Raw genomic sequence first — 17,078 nt, 5'->3', positions numbered from 1 at the left:
ACAGCAGCCATTTTTTATGCTTCTGTTTCCACTAGGAACAAATCCCACCAGAAAATGACACAAAAAGAATCTGAAACGGTCTGGCTATACTACTGACAAACCTTTTCACAACATGAAGTGATGCTATTTAGCAACACACCAACTTGCAATGCCATCCCTTCACTATCTACAGACAGGTATTTACAAGTGTGCCCTAACCCTCCACAGCTCTGTGATCCAGTGAGAAACTGAGTTTCCAGCTCTCAAACCCAGCAGCTTCACCTCCCCTCTGTGAGAATTAGATGTTGCTTTGATGGTAAGGTTAATGCCTGTAAAGAAGAGCCATTCCAACAAAAAAGAGTTGAAAGGGTTTTTCTGGCATTTTGCTCAGTGGTGTCACAGTTCATGCCTTGCTCCTGTTTCCTGAAGGAATGAAATTCAGTTTTTTAGTCAACTCTTACACATATGAACCTGATTCTTGAAGTGGACCTTTCTACTGCTCCAACATACCATACCTCTCATGAGCGTGTGAAGTAAGTAATCTATATTGAATTTTGTTTCCAATTCAAAGCCAGTGAACAGAGGAAAAAAAAAAAAAAAAAGAAAAAAATTGATTGGTGCTTTATCAGTAATCCATGCAGATGAACTGATGAAGTCTTAACAAGACTAGGAAAAAAACCACATTGTCAAAAGCATAGTATTAATTAAAAAAGAAACTAATTTACTGACCTAGTAATGCCTCACTTTCCACTTTCTATTTTAAAAGAAAAATTAATTGTAGTGATAGGATGGAAACATAGGTATAGAGATAATATAGACAGAAATAGAGAAAATAGAAATTTTCATTTAAAACGTAGTTTCCATTTCATATATAAAGGAATATATATATATATATAAAGGGCTGAATTGAAATGAAAAAGTTCTTTAAATTAAAAAAAATTGTTTATGCCGGCTTTTCCCTAAAACTTTAAAGATAAAATAAAAGTTTGATACTTGGTGTTGCATTTTTAAAAGAATATTAAAATGGTGGCATTTCCTTCAAAATAGCAAGTCCAGATCTCAATTAAGTTCTGAAGTAGGATAATTTTAAAAAAAAAAGGTGAAGATTTCCTTATTAACACTCTACAGCTTCAGGAAAGAAGCTTGCATCTCATGAATACACAGCTATGCTTCAAAGGCAAACAAAGGCAAGTCCTGATGACTAAGGATGCCTGTTACAGAAGGTAGCAGTCCAGTACTTTTTTTTCCAAAACTTTCTATTCTTCACTGTCAAAGATGTTTCCTTTTCACAGTCATTTACAGACATTAACTCAGACACTTATCCTCTGCTGGGTGAAAGATCAAGCATACATCACTCACCTGAAGCTTTGACATTTTGCTTATAACATAATTCGTACTGCAACTGGTAAACAAAAATTTACCTGCAAAACACATAGGGAGGACTGGCAAATGCAAGGAATCAGAACCCATGAACTTTCTCAAATGCTTTACTAAGAACTAGTGAATAGAAACTGACATAGGTATATAAGAGCACCACAGAATGCACACACTTGGGTGTGCCTCTTGACTCAGATTAACAGCAGGCTGCATGATTTCAAGGTTCCTACTTGCCTCAGCTCTAAAGTGATCCTTCCAGTTGAGTGTGAGAACAATTTCATGAAATTGGACCCAGGAACAAACAAAGGAGTAAATCTTCCCTTTTATTACTCCCCCACAACCCTATTCTAACAGAAGCTCATTTGCAGGAAGAGTCATATGTCCAAAAAAAAAAAAAAAAAAAAAAATTTACCAGGAAGCATCAAAGCACTGTGCATTGTGAAAAAGAATTTTTTTTTTTTTTTTTGGTATTATTAATAAGTGGATACTGAAGCCTCCAACAGGTCTGAAAATATACACATCCTGGCTTATCTGCAGAGGGAGAAAATTCCATATATGCGAGTCAGTTTTTAAGAAAGCTCTGACTAATGCAGATACAAGTCTGACTTAAATTGACATTTCTACTTTTCCAGTGGATCGGAACTGTCAGGAGAGTTGCCCAGGCAGGCCAAAGGATTGCAGAGGAGAGTTATTCTGCAGCAGCCTAAGAGTGCTATGGTGGAATGAGGAATAGTTCTTTAAGAAACAGCCTTGGACTCTATTCCCAGACCTAGCAATTACCACTCCCATAACACACTCAGAACAAAGGAACAGAATCAGAAGGAAACCAGCTGCAAATTTTCCTGTTTAGGGCAAGAGCTAATTCCCTTCTGCTGCTGCTTTCACAGTGCCTCAAGCTAACATCTGTCAGTGGGGCAGGTCAGACATCTGGAGAAAGGAGCATTGAAAGTGTTGATCCTAGATATACCAAGAGCTCAGCTGTCAGAGTCCCTACACTGCCCTCATGCCTCTTCTGGTTTTCTCACATGATGTGACTATAATAAACACTTATTTTCAAAAATCAAAAATTATCAAAGATTTATTTTATCAAATATATCAGCAGAATGCACTGTGCATCTGTAGAGTATTAAAATAGGGATTAAATATTAAATATTTTTTGCAAGGTAATGGATGAAAGAAGTATTTAAAGACAGCATTTGGCATGGGTTAATCACCTTTTTCATTAAAGAAAGGAATACATACCGAGAGCATCTTTCTGCCACCTGATTAAGCAATGAGCTGATACAACTGTAAATCCTCCAGAAATTCCCTATGGTTGAACTCAATGGAGGCAATGATTTACTTCCCAGACCCTGGCCCTCATTTTCAGATGATCGTTGCATTAACTGTGTACAAATACTTTCTATCATGCTGTTAAAAGAAATGGAATGTGACTGTTCTGTGATTCTCCTTAGGTACCTTTGACAATTAAGAGATCGAACTATTCATATATATTTTTAATGTTAATTTTTAATGGAGTTTGCTCACGACTCAATTGTTCAAACAGCAAGTAAAACCAAAAGTGATTGATTTTAGTACAAACACTGCAACTGTTCATTTTCTGCTGTTTTATTGGCTGGTACAATTTGTTCTATCCGTAACAGGGATAAAAAGGATTTAAGGCTACTACGCCTTTCCCACAATCCCATCCTATGAATTGCCTTGCAAGTCATTGTAATTTTTTTCTCCCTTTATATAAGGCAGATTTTAAGTCATGTCTACACTTATTTGTACTATTTACAATTATTATAAAAACTAGTTCTGTGTAATACCCGTATTACATATAGTTTCATGCAAGTTCAATCACATTTGGCATATGCATTCAATATGGTTCAATTCAGACAGGTTTTTTTCCCCTCTGTGTTAGTAAGCAGCAGAACCATGGTATTACAATAGAAATTATGGTATTTGTACTGAGACACATGATAATTTCATTCAAGATGGGAAAATTACAGATGACAGATGCTTTATTTGAAGGCTGCAAAACTGACTAAAAAAAAAAAATCTAAAGAATATCAGAAGGGAAAAGACGCCCTGTATGAAGTAAAATGAATATGTGTGTGCTAGACATCACGTTCTGATGTACATTTTATAAACCAAGGTTTTGCTCACCAGTGTAAACTGAATCACCACCAGATAATCTGTATGGGGAGAATTATCTAGTAAAACGTCATATTTTTTCCTCTAGATGTTATTTTAGGTAACAAGAAATCATGTTTAAGTTGGTTTTACTTTAATTTAACATAAATTTGAGCTGCCAGTGTACTTCCATGGTATTATTCTCTAAAGCTGATACTAGATAATAAAGCTACAGATAGAAATAAAATAATAATAGCTTGTGACAGGCTACATTTAAAGTTTGATCAGGCTGATCAATGGGCCTTTTGCTTCGAAAACTAGGTTGAGGTTCAAGGAAGGAAAAGATAATTGTTGTTCCAACAGCTTGCTCATATCACACTGAACTGAAAGGCATTTCGGTTGCAGTCCCAGCCTTAATAAAGCTGCCGCATACAAAAAATATCTTTTTGCTCAGATGCCATGATGGAAATTCGCATCTTTTTCTTTCGAAATATACTTCTGCTAAAGTACACGCACATAACTTAGATCTTGGTTTTTAAATTGTAGAAGCTTAATTTTTCTTTGCAGTTTTTTAATTATTTTACATTCTTTATAATTTTAAAAACCTATTATATTTGACAGTTAATATATAGACAACAATTGTCAGTTACTGTAAATTAGCTGTTACAAGCATGCTTACTTATTTATTTATATCTGTACAACATGCCTTCAGCTCACTGTGTGCTGCAGATTTGTTGGGTTTCTTTCTTCTCCATTTACACAATTGTCTTTGAGTAAAAGAAGCTTGAAGAAACACAAAAACCAAGAGTACATACCTCTGAAAGTAATCTCATTCAAGTTGATTCAGTTCTCTTTTTTGTTCAATTTAAAGTTATTTTCTTTGGCTCACAGGAGAACATCACAGTCTTTCACTGAGTTATTGAGGATTTTCACCCCATATCAGCAGCTCATCAGCAATTACTTTTCTGCACACAGATCCTTAAAGATCCAGGACATGATGATTTGTTACACTTTCTGTGCTGAAACAATTGTGAATGGAAGCTCCTTAAAAAAGTTGCTATCAGAAAGGAATTGGAGAGAATAGGGCTTCTAATAATAGTAGATCCTTCCCCTCCACCCCAGAAAATGCAAATAGGTGCAATCACTATGGAAGTGTACATTTACCTCCTTTATTTAAATCTTTGGCTATATTAAATTCCTTAGCTTGCTTATCCTTAATATTGTGGTATTCCTGTAAAACAATCATCTAGCTTTTAGACTGGCTTCATAATGTCTCATGGTAGAACTCATCAAATTTGCCTTTGATTTGTTTCCCACCATCAATGAAAATTTAAATACACTAATCTATTTTTAGTGAAATAATAAGATTTATATTTGCATGATAAGGTAAGACCACAATACATGGGACATATTAAAAAAATCAGCTAGATTCAGGAAGCATTTTTACAAATTGTTTCAGTAGATATAGCTGCATATTTTAATAATTTGTTTGGGGCTTGATATTTTGTTTTGGTTTTTTTTACAAGTAACTCTTCATCCTAAACAAAATTAGGATTTCCCATTCCATGCCCTTATATCACATGGTGCCACTAAACAAGGGCTTATTTTTTTGGGTGCATATTTAAAAGGTAAATGGCATTCTGCTTTACTGTAGGCTTTAAATATAAACAAGTCTTTTAACATTAAGTCTTCCTCTAGTGTACAAAGCAGCTGAAAGTGAGTTTCTAGTAGTATTTTCTCCATTTTTAGGTTCAAGAAAAGCAAATTGATTTTCTTTTTTCATGCTACCAGTGAAAACAGACCCAAGCTGCCTTCATCCTTGCTAAGCATGAAAATAGAAGTGAAGGAATGCATACTGCAGAGACATTCACACTCACTGTATGCCAGTTAGCTCTAACTCAGAGAGAATTTATCTCTCCCTGGCCAATAAACTCTTACATTACAAAGACTTGCCACCTTGGATCACAGGTACCTTTGGGACTTCTCTGCCATGTTCGACTGAGCAATGTGGAAATGCTCACACAATCTGGTAAACCTTCATCTTCTCAGAGAAGCTGTAATTTCAGATATCAGAGAGCTGAATTCCATAGGTACAGCTTTGCTATCAAACCACCTTCTGGGAGGGGTTTGGAATACGATTGTCTCAACTATAGTTAAATTATTATTTAATTATATAGTTAAATTATTATTTAATTATATAGTTAATTATTCAATTTCAATTTCTGTTTCAAAGTCAGCTTTGGACTGATTGTTTCCAGGATCATGTTTAAACATTCATGCTTATAAACCATGTGGAAGCTGGACAGACCTACCAACAACATCTTAGATAGTTTAAGTGCTAGATGCCTTTTCATAGCACTTTACTGTGCCATGCAGATATTGTAAACCCCCCACAAATGTTTCTCACTCGTTAGAAGATTCTATGTCATTTAAAACAAAAATAGCCACCAGTCGGAGCATCATGAAACTTCGTAACAGAGTAATCTTAGCACTGTCATCACAACAACTATTTCACTTCAACATATTCCAATATATCAGCTTCATTCTCCATTTAGCTTGAGTGCTCACAAACTTAATTTCTTCACGTACCCACACTTCAGCACAATATAATGCACACTCCTACACTTTCTAACCATCTCTGTAATATGCTCACTTACTCCCTTAACACTGCTAAAAATGAAAAAAAGAAATGCTGTAAGTAGGAGTAGTTCTACTAATTTATTGCAATGAAATAATAATCTAATGCATTGTAATACATTTTTAAAATGTAATTTTCATATTCATACAGACAATAACTGTCAAGATATTTTAACGGAGTCCTCTTTTATCATGTTATCTTTTTTAAGATGGATGAACACAAGCATTCCAGCTTTCAAAAGTAGCAATCTGTTTTTAAAACCTTGGGTTTTAAGGATCAACTGAGACACTTATTGATCTCAAAAGCTCCATGAGAACTTCTTTATATCTTTATGATCACTAAGCCACTACTATCCAAAATAATTTAAGCTTGCTTCATACCCATGGCTCAGAGGTAATATATACTGGGTTGAGATCAAATTGCCTTCAGAGCAGCTTGTATGGTACTGTGGTTTGGATTTGTGACCAAAACAATGGTGATAAAACACCAGTGCTTTGGCTACTGCTGCGCAGTGATTGCAAAGAGTTAAGGCCTTCTCTATTTCTTCCTCCATGAGTAGGATGAGGGCAGACAAGAGACTGAGAGGGGACATATCTGGAATGGCTGACCCCAGCTGATGAAAGGGATATACCACACCATATAACACTGTGCTCAGGAATAAAACTTGTGAGTTGTTTTCCCAAAGTAGGGATTGCCTGGGGACTGGCTGGGCATTAGTCTGCTGGTGAGAAGTGGTGAGTAATTGCCTTAGCATCACTTCTTTTTTTGTTCTTTCTTCTTTCTTTATTTGTTAAAGAGTCTTGGCCTCGAACCACTAATTTTTCTCGGGTTTGCCCTTCCAGTTCTCTCTGCCACTGCAGAGGAGCGAATGAGTGATGTTGCTTGAGTAAGACATAATTTTATGATACTGATACAAGGACCTAGAGAGAGGGTCTTTAGGATCCCATGGGATCTGAAGGGAAGAACAGAGAGGGGTCAGTATTCCTTAACCTTTTCAGCCATACTCTACAAAAGCCAGGAGAGTAGGAAGCCAATCCCTTTCCTTGCTGCTGCACTTGGGAACCCTCTCCCAGGTCAGCCCTGCTGCAAGGGACCCTCAGACACCTATCACTGTGATCAAGATCCAATGGTGTATATTTGTACATATTTGCTCCTCATCCCGAGTGTTGCCCTTTCCCTGTTCCAGTAAAGCTGTTCCAGTTTTAATTTCCAACCTGTTAAGTCTTTTTCCTTTATTCCCCTTGTATCTTTCCTTGAGAGAGTGTGGAGCGGGTTAACAGACAGCAATTCTGTGCTCTGTTTTTTTGTTCACCCTGACTTCTAAACTGAGACAGTGAGAATAAAAACCCATTAGTAAGAAATGAAATTGCAGCTGAAAGATTTAACCCAGGTTACCCCTGTATGCCATGCCATGGGCCTCAAGGAAAGATAAGATCTGCCCAGATAGTTATCGATAGCCATGAAGCGTAATTATGAAATCAACAGATCTGACTGACACAAAATATTAAACTTAACTACAAATTTTGGAAGAACTATTCTAAAATATCATCACGGGAACCTCTCTGTGAAAATCAGATTTTTATCTCCTCTATTTTTTTCTAAATGATAGAAGCCTCTTAAATATTATAAAGTATTTGCAAGCCATTTCAATTCAGGGAAAAAGAAAAAAAAAAAAAAAAAAAAAAGAAAAAAGGAAAGCCTGTGTCTGTGTACTTTCCCCTCACCTTTTCCTGCTCTAAAGTCATACTTCAGTTTTCCTGCATTTTAGCACTGCTTTTCATGCTAAGTCATAGGTTTACTACAAGCTATTATCTCGTTGAAAAGGTATATTAAACTCTAAGTAATAGTGAATCCCTAATTTATGTGTACCCTAGGATGTATTTAAGCTTGGTCATCATCTTTTGTCTGATACCATCTCTACTCAATTATGTAATAGGAAACAGAGCATGTGAAGGTGTACATTAAGTCCATTCAACATTGCTACTCAATTTCATATTACCTAAATGCTAATGCACTCAGTTGTCTCAACAACATAACCTGCCCACCACTGTGTCTGCCTAAATATTCTCTACTTTTCTTTCTATTGAAAAAAAACCATAAAAATAATTACTTTGTTTCTCCTACTTTTGTTTTGTACAAGCCTATTCCTTCTATGTGAGGATAATTTGTCCACATGTGTATCTGCATTTAAATTCAGCTTCTTACTAGAATTAAACGATTCTGGAACTCACAAGAGCCTCTGCTTGTTCAAGTATATTGGAATTTTAAGCCTACACCGGAGTGGTGTAAGCTGGGTTTGAACTTAAATTCTGTGTCTGGAGCCTGGTTTCCACAAAACAAGGCAATGGGTAAATACAGCTAAATCTGGTGGAGTTGCATGTCTGCAACATCAGAAAGCCTTTGTTTTCATGCCTAAAAGTTCCAGTCTTTCGTATGGCAATTATATCACCAATTAGTTTTGACAGCATTACAGTAAAATTCTTCGAACTAGTGACTCGCCAACTGGCATACATAATACTGTAATTAAAATCCTATATCTTGTTTACTGTGAATTTCAGAGTCTATCTCTAAATATCTTTATATAGAGAAAGAAAAAGGTTAGGAGATGTTTTCATGGAGTTGATAATACAGCTTGGGGGGCCAAAAAGCTTGATATTTTGATTAGAGACATGTCTTTAAAGTCACACACAAGCTGTAATGTAATAGTGTCACCCCCAAGGGGGAGGAAATACAGAACCTTAGGGCCAGCTGCAATACCCAGCCATGTTTCCACAAGCTCAGCTGAGGCATCCTGCCTATCAGGGAAGCACTGGGGAGCTCTGCAAGTACAGTGCTCTCTCATAACCCTTGCCCAGTGAGCCAGTATCTTTGAAAGCTTTCAAGCTGATAGGGAGTTACATAAATGCCAAGTAGTCTTACATGTAAAAAATCAAAGGTCATCTAAAGAAGCACATTATGCTGCTGAGGGATGAATAATCCTGAGGTTGGAATATGCTTTTTTATTTTTTTAGTGTGACATGAAAGTCCTACTACTTGATGAAAGCAAAAGCAACATATACCCATTATGACTAGCATCAGACATACATCTTATCAAAATCTGGTGTGTTAGCTGGTGACAAACTTATCTTTATCAATGTAAACACAGCATTTGTTTTACTATCAACAGGCCTGCAAACATCTCTGTTAAGATGAAGAGCAGGTGTTTTACACTTGCACTTGCATGACAGAGAAAATCAGTTAGGTACGCATACAGCAGATCCAATTTTTCTTTTTTATAGTCTGATTGCACAGTTTTATATTTATGAGATTAAGCACCTTCGACATCAACAGCCATCTTTCAGTTGTACACATCTCCTTTATAACTCAATATCCTGCTCAATATGTATCTGTATCCCCTACCAAAAGGGAGTATGAGGAGACAGGTGCTATAGCACGCTGAGTGAAGGTTCTTTTTCAGCCTTCTCCTTATCAGCCATCTCTGTGATTCCATGCTATACCAGTTTTGTTATATACCTGCATTCATATTTATACTTCTTTGTGCTTATTGCCCTCTCAAAATCCTTAAGAAGTATCACTGGTGAAGATAAAATAAATAAACTATATTAATTTAACATTATATCTGCTGTTTCTACATTGTTGCACATTGTGCTTCTTCCAAAGGCATCTATCTAATTATAGGTACTTGGGTGCATAAAGCGATATGGAGGTTTCTACGGCAATTATTCATTTTAATTGAAAATTGTGTAGGGAAAAACTCACTTCATGTGCAGCATGCATTTTGCATTTGTTTCCAAAGAATCTGAACTTGCACAGGGTGAGCTGTGAATTCATATTTCCCAGGAAGACATAATCTTTAAAATTTTACTGGGGGTGGGAAGCCAGGGGGGTCTTATTAATGTTGTTAAGCCTACTTAAGACCATTTCACCATTTATGCAACAAGGTATTTTTATTTTTTTTTCAGGTGAAGATTTAATGCTTCCAATGAAAGAGGATGAGTTTAAAATCAAAATGATACACAATGTCCTCGAAGCTACAAAGTAGAGGAATCAGGAAAAAAGGACAGAAAAGACAGCAGAGACAGCATGCTAAAGGAGACAGGTCATCAATGAGACCAAATCCACAGCATCAAACATTTGCATTTTCACATAATTTAGTGACTATGTCTTAAAATAATACTAAAGACAAAGCTAGTTTGAACTGTAATATATTTTAGAGTGTCAAAATAAGAGTTGGAGGGAAGCAACAGTTTTACCTTATTTAGCTAATAAAATAAAGCTACAACTTATTTTCCTCTAGGAAAACAGAACTTCTTCCCTTCCTCAGTGCCCATCATCACAATGAATCAAACACATTTCAGGCCTAAATTTACAATAAAAAAAATAAATCAACTACTTCAAATGTTGAGCACCTGAAAACAAAATCTAAACCATAGCTTCTTAATCACTAAATATATAGCATTGAAATTCTATATGAAACAAAACTCTATTGATTTTCTACCTATATCATCAGAAGACTGTATAGGCTAGGTGCTAAATTAGGTCTCAAATTAAAAATAGTCTTTGCCTCCTTCATAAATATTAAATCAATATTAAATTGGTGGAAGGGTGGGGGAGGAATTGTTCTTTATCAGATACAAAATCTTTCTAACTGAGAAAAATCTGTACTTAAAAACATGTGGTCAGGAAAGCATCTGAGAAGAACCAGAAGAATGGTATTAGTGAGCTTGGCTCAATTCATTCCAATGCTTATTTAGAATATCTAAAACAGAAAAAAAGAAGAATACGAATCTTAACTTGAAAGTCAATGATTCCATCAGAGTTTCTAAGAAAGCCAAACGACATGAACATGCTTTTCATAATATATGTCATCCGTTTTGAATAAAATGGATACTAACTAAAAACCTCTTGTTGAAAGGTATGGCACTGGGCAGCAGACATTCCCTTGGTCTGACCTAGCAAACTTTTCCTGGACCACAGCAAGTTCTATTTTAGTCATAAAATGTTTTTGCAAGACAGGGAATTAACTTACTTGAGGAAGAAGCATGAACACAAAACATGAACACTTCCAAGGACAATCTAGCAGCGGAGGGCTTTTTCCTGCATGGACACTCTGCTCTGGTTTTGGCACCTGTTCTGTCATATGCTGACAGCTGGTATCTCCTTCATCTATTGCTTCACTTAGGACTCTTTTGGTACTTGACTTCCTTCATTTTACTACCTGACTTTCCCATAATTATTAAAATATAGAGCAATATATAATATATATCTATATCTATCTATATAATATATGAATAGATATAATATATAATATAAATAGAGAGGTTTCCTGATTTTTTTTAATCCTTCCTGACAAAAAATAAATATACTCTAATTCCTGCATGTGTCATTCCTATGAGTACATATATAGAAAAAAACACTGAAGTAATTTAAAGGCATGTGAATTTGACTTAGTTTTGAATGTGGTAACAACCACAGCTTCTCAGTGGTGTACAAAGGCTACTTTGTGTGCTCATCTTTTAAGATTCTGTTTCCTATACAGTACTTTACATTATTGTGTACCCTACACCTGCTCAACAGTTTTAATGAATTTTCTGAAACACAGCTATTAAACAGCAATTTTCATAGTGCAAAAGGGAGAAGTAAGATTTGAAGTTGCTTTTGGCTAACATTAAGAGACAGGTTTGAAAAGACTGTCTGCACTTCTCTCAAGAAATTAAATGTAACAACTGAAACTAATAGAAAGCTGCTTTTTATATAAATTATAAATTGTATGTGTGGTTGGGAGAAATGGAGAAAAAAAACGCCAACCAAACAAAGAACAACAAAAAAGAGGAAAACTTTGCAGTTGTGTTTGCAAATATTTACTGATAAAACCACCAAGATACCAGAGCTAAAAATCTCTCTCTCCATTTTGGCTCAAAAATGTAAGCATCAAAGGCATATAAAGGAAATCTCTTTCTTACTTATGAGAATATACACAGATACATGTAGAAAAAATTGCCAATCAAAGCTATAATTTCGTTTTCATAAAAGGAAGAATGTTTTCCATGTAAAACTTGGATTCAATGCTCCCTTCTCTCAGTATACTCAAGTCTGGAAATGCCACACAGAATGCAAAGCTCTGCCAGCATAAAACTAAACATTTCTGATAGAAAACCAGTTTTTCTTTCCTGTCTAACATGAACATTAATCCCTCATTAAAATGAATCATCAAGTATTCCTTGGGAATAAGGAATTGGGACAATTATTCCTTAATTGTCTTGGGACAAGCTAAAAGTTCAATAGAGTGTGGTCCTTTAAATTTATACAATTCATCTCCCCACATTTCCTGTGGGGAATATAAATTGCTTCTAAGTACCTAATATGCTGCATGCCATTCAAATTCTGTTGCTTCAATTCATTGTATTAAAAAGTAATACAAATTTGAATTATTAATTGTAAAAGTACAGATTTAGCTAAAGTACACAAAAAATTCAATTCATAGCAAAATGGCTACAAAGTTAAAATTAATCTATTTGCAGTCCTCCCATGTCCTTCTCAGCATCCTTTAAAATGCCACTTATTTTATAAAAAGTACAGATTTTGTGTGTATTGATGTGCTCTAGCAACAGAAAGGTTCTCTCTGCCTTCAGTTTTTCTGACATTATTTACCCATTCCAAATCAGTCATTGATTACAGCTAGAATAAAGGGGTCCATTTGAGTAAATGTTACAGGACTAGACTTACAGCTCAGAAGTTTGCACCTTGTAAGACTCTCATCTCCAATCCTACATTCAAAAGGTACTTATGATTTCAAAGGAATTGCAAATCAAATGATTAAACCCTACAGGAAATTAGATAAAAGGGAAAGGAACCACTTCAAAACCATAAAGAGATTCTATTCAGCTATTATATTAATAGCAAACCCCCATATTTTGATTGTAGCTTCTGCAGGTACAAAATGACAGGGTTTAGAATCTACTTTCATTGAAGTGCATAGATCCACAAAGCCTTTTCAGTCTCACAAGGTGTTTTAAAGCCTTGTAATCATTCAGCAAAGCATTTGGACAGCACTTCTTTAATCTTAAGCAGAGTAACTGCACTTGGTAAAATATGTTCTAGAGTTGTAGAATCTTTCAGAATAAAATCAAGCAGTAGAATTAAGTATAAAATGCTGCTGAACTTCACCACTGAAGTCAACACAAAAGCTTTTGCATTTTTAAACCAAGCTACTAATTCATTAATAATTAAATTCAGTTTTAGTTTACAGAATCTAAGGTAATCTGGACATTAAATTCTATTATGCAAAACACAATGCTTTTTCATTGCAGATTAAGATAAATGTCTTAGAAATGTATCTTACTGGAGTAATAATGCTCTTCTTTTTGTAAGGAATAGACATTTTCAAATCTTTTTTTCCCCTCTAATTTAAGTAAGATTAAAAAATCTGCATATAATACAGTTCAAAAAATCAGGACACTAATACAGCATTTTTATTAGCTGTAACAGTAAGAACACCTAATACAGCAACTGCATATTGGACTAGCAGCCAAGCAAAACTACAGTACACTTGAAGCAAACAGTGTGATTATACACACACACATATATATAAATATATAAAATATATGCATACGTATATACACAAGCACACACACAAATAAAAGAAAGTCACAGTTTATGGACTACTTCCCTTGCCAGCCTCTCACCACCCTTCAATTACTCTTCCAAGATATTTTGCAATAATGTTTTCCAAATTAGATTGAAACAGGAATTTAAAATATTCTTTTCCTTTAATAATAACATAATTTTATACACAAGAGTGCTTCAGTGAACCCCCGTCCAAAAAGGATTATCTAAAAATTATATCTGCATGCATATATTCCTACTAAATATTGTTTTATTAAATATTTTAATTTATTAAAAAATTTATTTAAAAATTATTAAAAAATTAAAGGGAAATCACTTTAAACATTTTTGTCTTAGAAAAAATAATGCAGAACCAAGAGTTCAGGAAACGACTTACCTTTTTTGTCATCAAAGTACAGTGTCTGTTGAGCTGGATTCGACCACTGGAGGGAGGTGTTATCATTTTGATCGACCCTGCAGGTCAAATTTGCTGTTCCCCCTTCAACAACAGTGACATTCTGTGTAAGTGGAAACTGTCCTTGGCTTCCTGAGGAGGGGGGGGGGGGAGAGGGGGAGGGATGGAGAAGGATAAAGAGAAAGAGAAAAAAATTAATTTGAGAGAAAAAAATCAAAATATTTGAGTGGTAGAACTGAATTTACTGCAACAACTTCCCACAGATGACCAAGTATAGATTCAGTGTGATCTATTCTGAAAAAAAAAAAAAAAAAAAAAAAGCAGTAGAATAGATTAAAAAATATTTTTGCAACATATTCTCTGTATCCATAAAACAGATAGATGAAGAAATAAGGGATTTTTTCCCCCTCCTTCCCCCCTGTAGCTCATACTAATTAGTTACAAGAAATACTCTGCAATTTTATCTCCTCAGACATACCCATATATCTAGGATATGCCTCTGCAGAGGGCTCATGTGTTACACACCTACCTACACAGATGTCTCAGCTGAGACAATATAGTTAAATGGTGGCTGAAACCATCACTCAAAGCATAACATAAAAATCTGAACAGGATTTTTAAAATTGAGTCACAAGGCAGCCTTGACTCCCTCTTTCTTTTTATGCTTATTAAAGATTTCTTAGGACCATGTTTTTCCTGCCAGGTTTAGAAAGTTGATGGAGAGCAAATGCAGTGTGAATCTAATACTCGATGCATCCTCTGCTGAAGGAATATAACCCGATCTCGTATGGAAATGGAAGTGATGATGTAGGAGGTCTCTCTCACATCTATGATTCTATCCCAGAACATTATGAATCACATTAAGCACTTGCTGAAAAGTCACTGGGAAGATTTCCAAGTATACCTATACAATACTGGAGCAGTTTCACCCAGGCTCCTGAGTCACAAGCATTTTTAATGGCATAGTTAGACTGAAGTGTTTATATATTGTGAGAACAGCACACACTTTGTCAAAAAACACAACACATTCTGACACAAAGTATTGCAACAAGGGAGCCCAGTCTAACACGAGTCGGGAAAGAAATAAGAAGCAAGGCCCTTAAAAATAAAAAGGCAAGTATCCTGACCTGGGAGATATATTAATTTGCAGATAGAATGCAAACCAATCCACTAGTCTAAATCAAAAATACCTTTCTTTCTTATTCTAAATTTTTGTAGATTCTATTAATACAAGAAGCACTCAAGGGAAGATAGAGCTGCTAGCATAAGTGTAATACCAAGATTGACACACAAGTGGGATGTGTCAGAAGTGAAAAATCCCTCTGTAGTCCCTACCGGAATGAACAACCTCATTGATATGTAATAAGTATATTAAGGAAATTAAATACACAATATCCACTAATTAAACCAATACAGAATCAAAAAATGTGGCACAAAACCTTCACAGAAATGTCCTGTTGTAGTGGCTCATATCAGAGTTCTTCTCAGGTAAGTTAACTGAGGTCTGCCTCATGTAAGACATGATAATTTAGAAGTCTATCATCTAGTATACAGGTTTTCAGATGACCTGAGTAAGGAACTACTAAGTAAGGGATTAATAACTGAACAGCTATTTGACATGTTGAAATTGCAATAAATGTAATTCTAGGCAGGTTTTGATAGCTGTCCATTTTCCAGTGTAAAATTATTTTGACGGCCTTTCGCCCTAGCACATAAGCGTCTCTGGCACTGAAACCATTAGCATTTAGGTAGTTTTAAATTCTCCACAGATACTCTACAGAAAACTACTCTATTGCCTAAGTGCTTAAGAGGAAGCTTCTCAGTGAATGAAATTGCAATAAATCTTTCATTTAAACAAAAATTCTTCCTTGTCTTGGTTCCAAAAAAAATAAAAATCATGAATGCCGAATCTAAATTACTGGTATAATATTTATACAAATATGAACTCCTTGTAGATGTCTAAAGATCAAAATTCAGTATGTTCTGATATGTCCTATAAGGGGGTATTTACTATTTACAGAATAACAGATTTATTAAATCAAAAATATGGAACAGTGAAACCACAACTGCTAATTTAAATGCTGCAAACAATAAACGTTAAAATGCTCATGAAATTCTCTGACACTTAATTAATCAAACCCTGCTTCTTGAAAACCACATGTTGAGATATACTTGATGAGTGAAAAATAAGGCTAGCAAAAAAAAAAAAAAAAAAAAAAAAAAGAACAACAAAAACCCACCCACAAGGGAAAAGATTTGTCATTTCCTTCTATTTCTCCTCTTTCAATTCCAATGTGTCAAAGAAACTCAAGATACTGCATAAATTGCTTATCACTTAAATTAGAATTTTAAAAATCCATAAAAATGCACACAGCCTGTTATTACTTCCACTAAATTACAGGCATTTTGCCAAAGAAATCCCCTTCTAAAGTATGAGTTGTGGATAAGAGGCTATGGGGCTAAAATATTGTTTTCATACAAGAAGCATTAAACAGCGCCAGAGATATAACACAGCAAAATCTGTCATTCACATTAAAGAATGGAAGATAGTTTGATAAAGAAACAGATTTAAAAATTTAGTACCCTGTTAGCACGATTAGGGAAATTTCTTCCTGACATTGTAGTTCTTCTTATGTAGGCACCAGTGTAGTCTATCAGTTGTTTGTGATTGTCAAGTCACGGACCCATCTGACCAGAAGAGTGTATAGTAGGCAAACTACTGACCAATCATTTAAATGGAAACTGTACATGCCATGATCTGAAAAAGGTTAGGACTTTCTTTTCTCTGGCTACTCTATTGTGTTCTGATGTTTGGAACAAGAATTGATCTAGCATATAAAAGTGAAAGCAAAGCATTCATCCTACCCTGTACTAACATAGAAACAGTGTGGAACTAGAGAAGGGGCACATAGCTTCATAGAAAGCTAGGATTGGAGAAAGGTGTAT

The 17,078-nt window shown here is 35.1% G+C and overlaps 1 protein-coding gene across 4 annotated transcripts in view; it reads right to left on the bottom strand.

Annotated features, from left to right (window-relative positions):
* CADM2 (cell adhesion molecule 2) overlaps window positions 1-17,078 on the bottom strand; it is a 619,460-nt gene that overhangs the window by 175,377 nt on the left and 427,005 nt on the right. For all 4 annotated transcript variants that reach the window (XM_071756013.1, XM_071756028.1, XM_071756019.1 and 1 more), the window contains one exon: window positions 14,115-14,264. In XM_071756013.1, the coding sequence (XP_071612114.1) occupies window positions 14,115-14,264 (150 nt within the window). The remainder of the gene's footprint in view (window positions 1-14,114; window positions 14,265-17,078) is intronic.

Source organism: Heliangelus exortis, chromosome 1 (genome assembly GCF_036169615.1).
Source record: "Heliangelus exortis chromosome 1, bHelExo1.hap1, whole genome shotgun sequence".
Classification (NCBI taxonomy): Eukaryota; Metazoa; Chordata; class Aves; order Apodiformes; family Trochilidae; genus Heliangelus; species Heliangelus exortis.
Note: the sequence above shows the minus strand (reverse complement) of the source record. Positions and strands in the feature narration are given on the sequence as shown.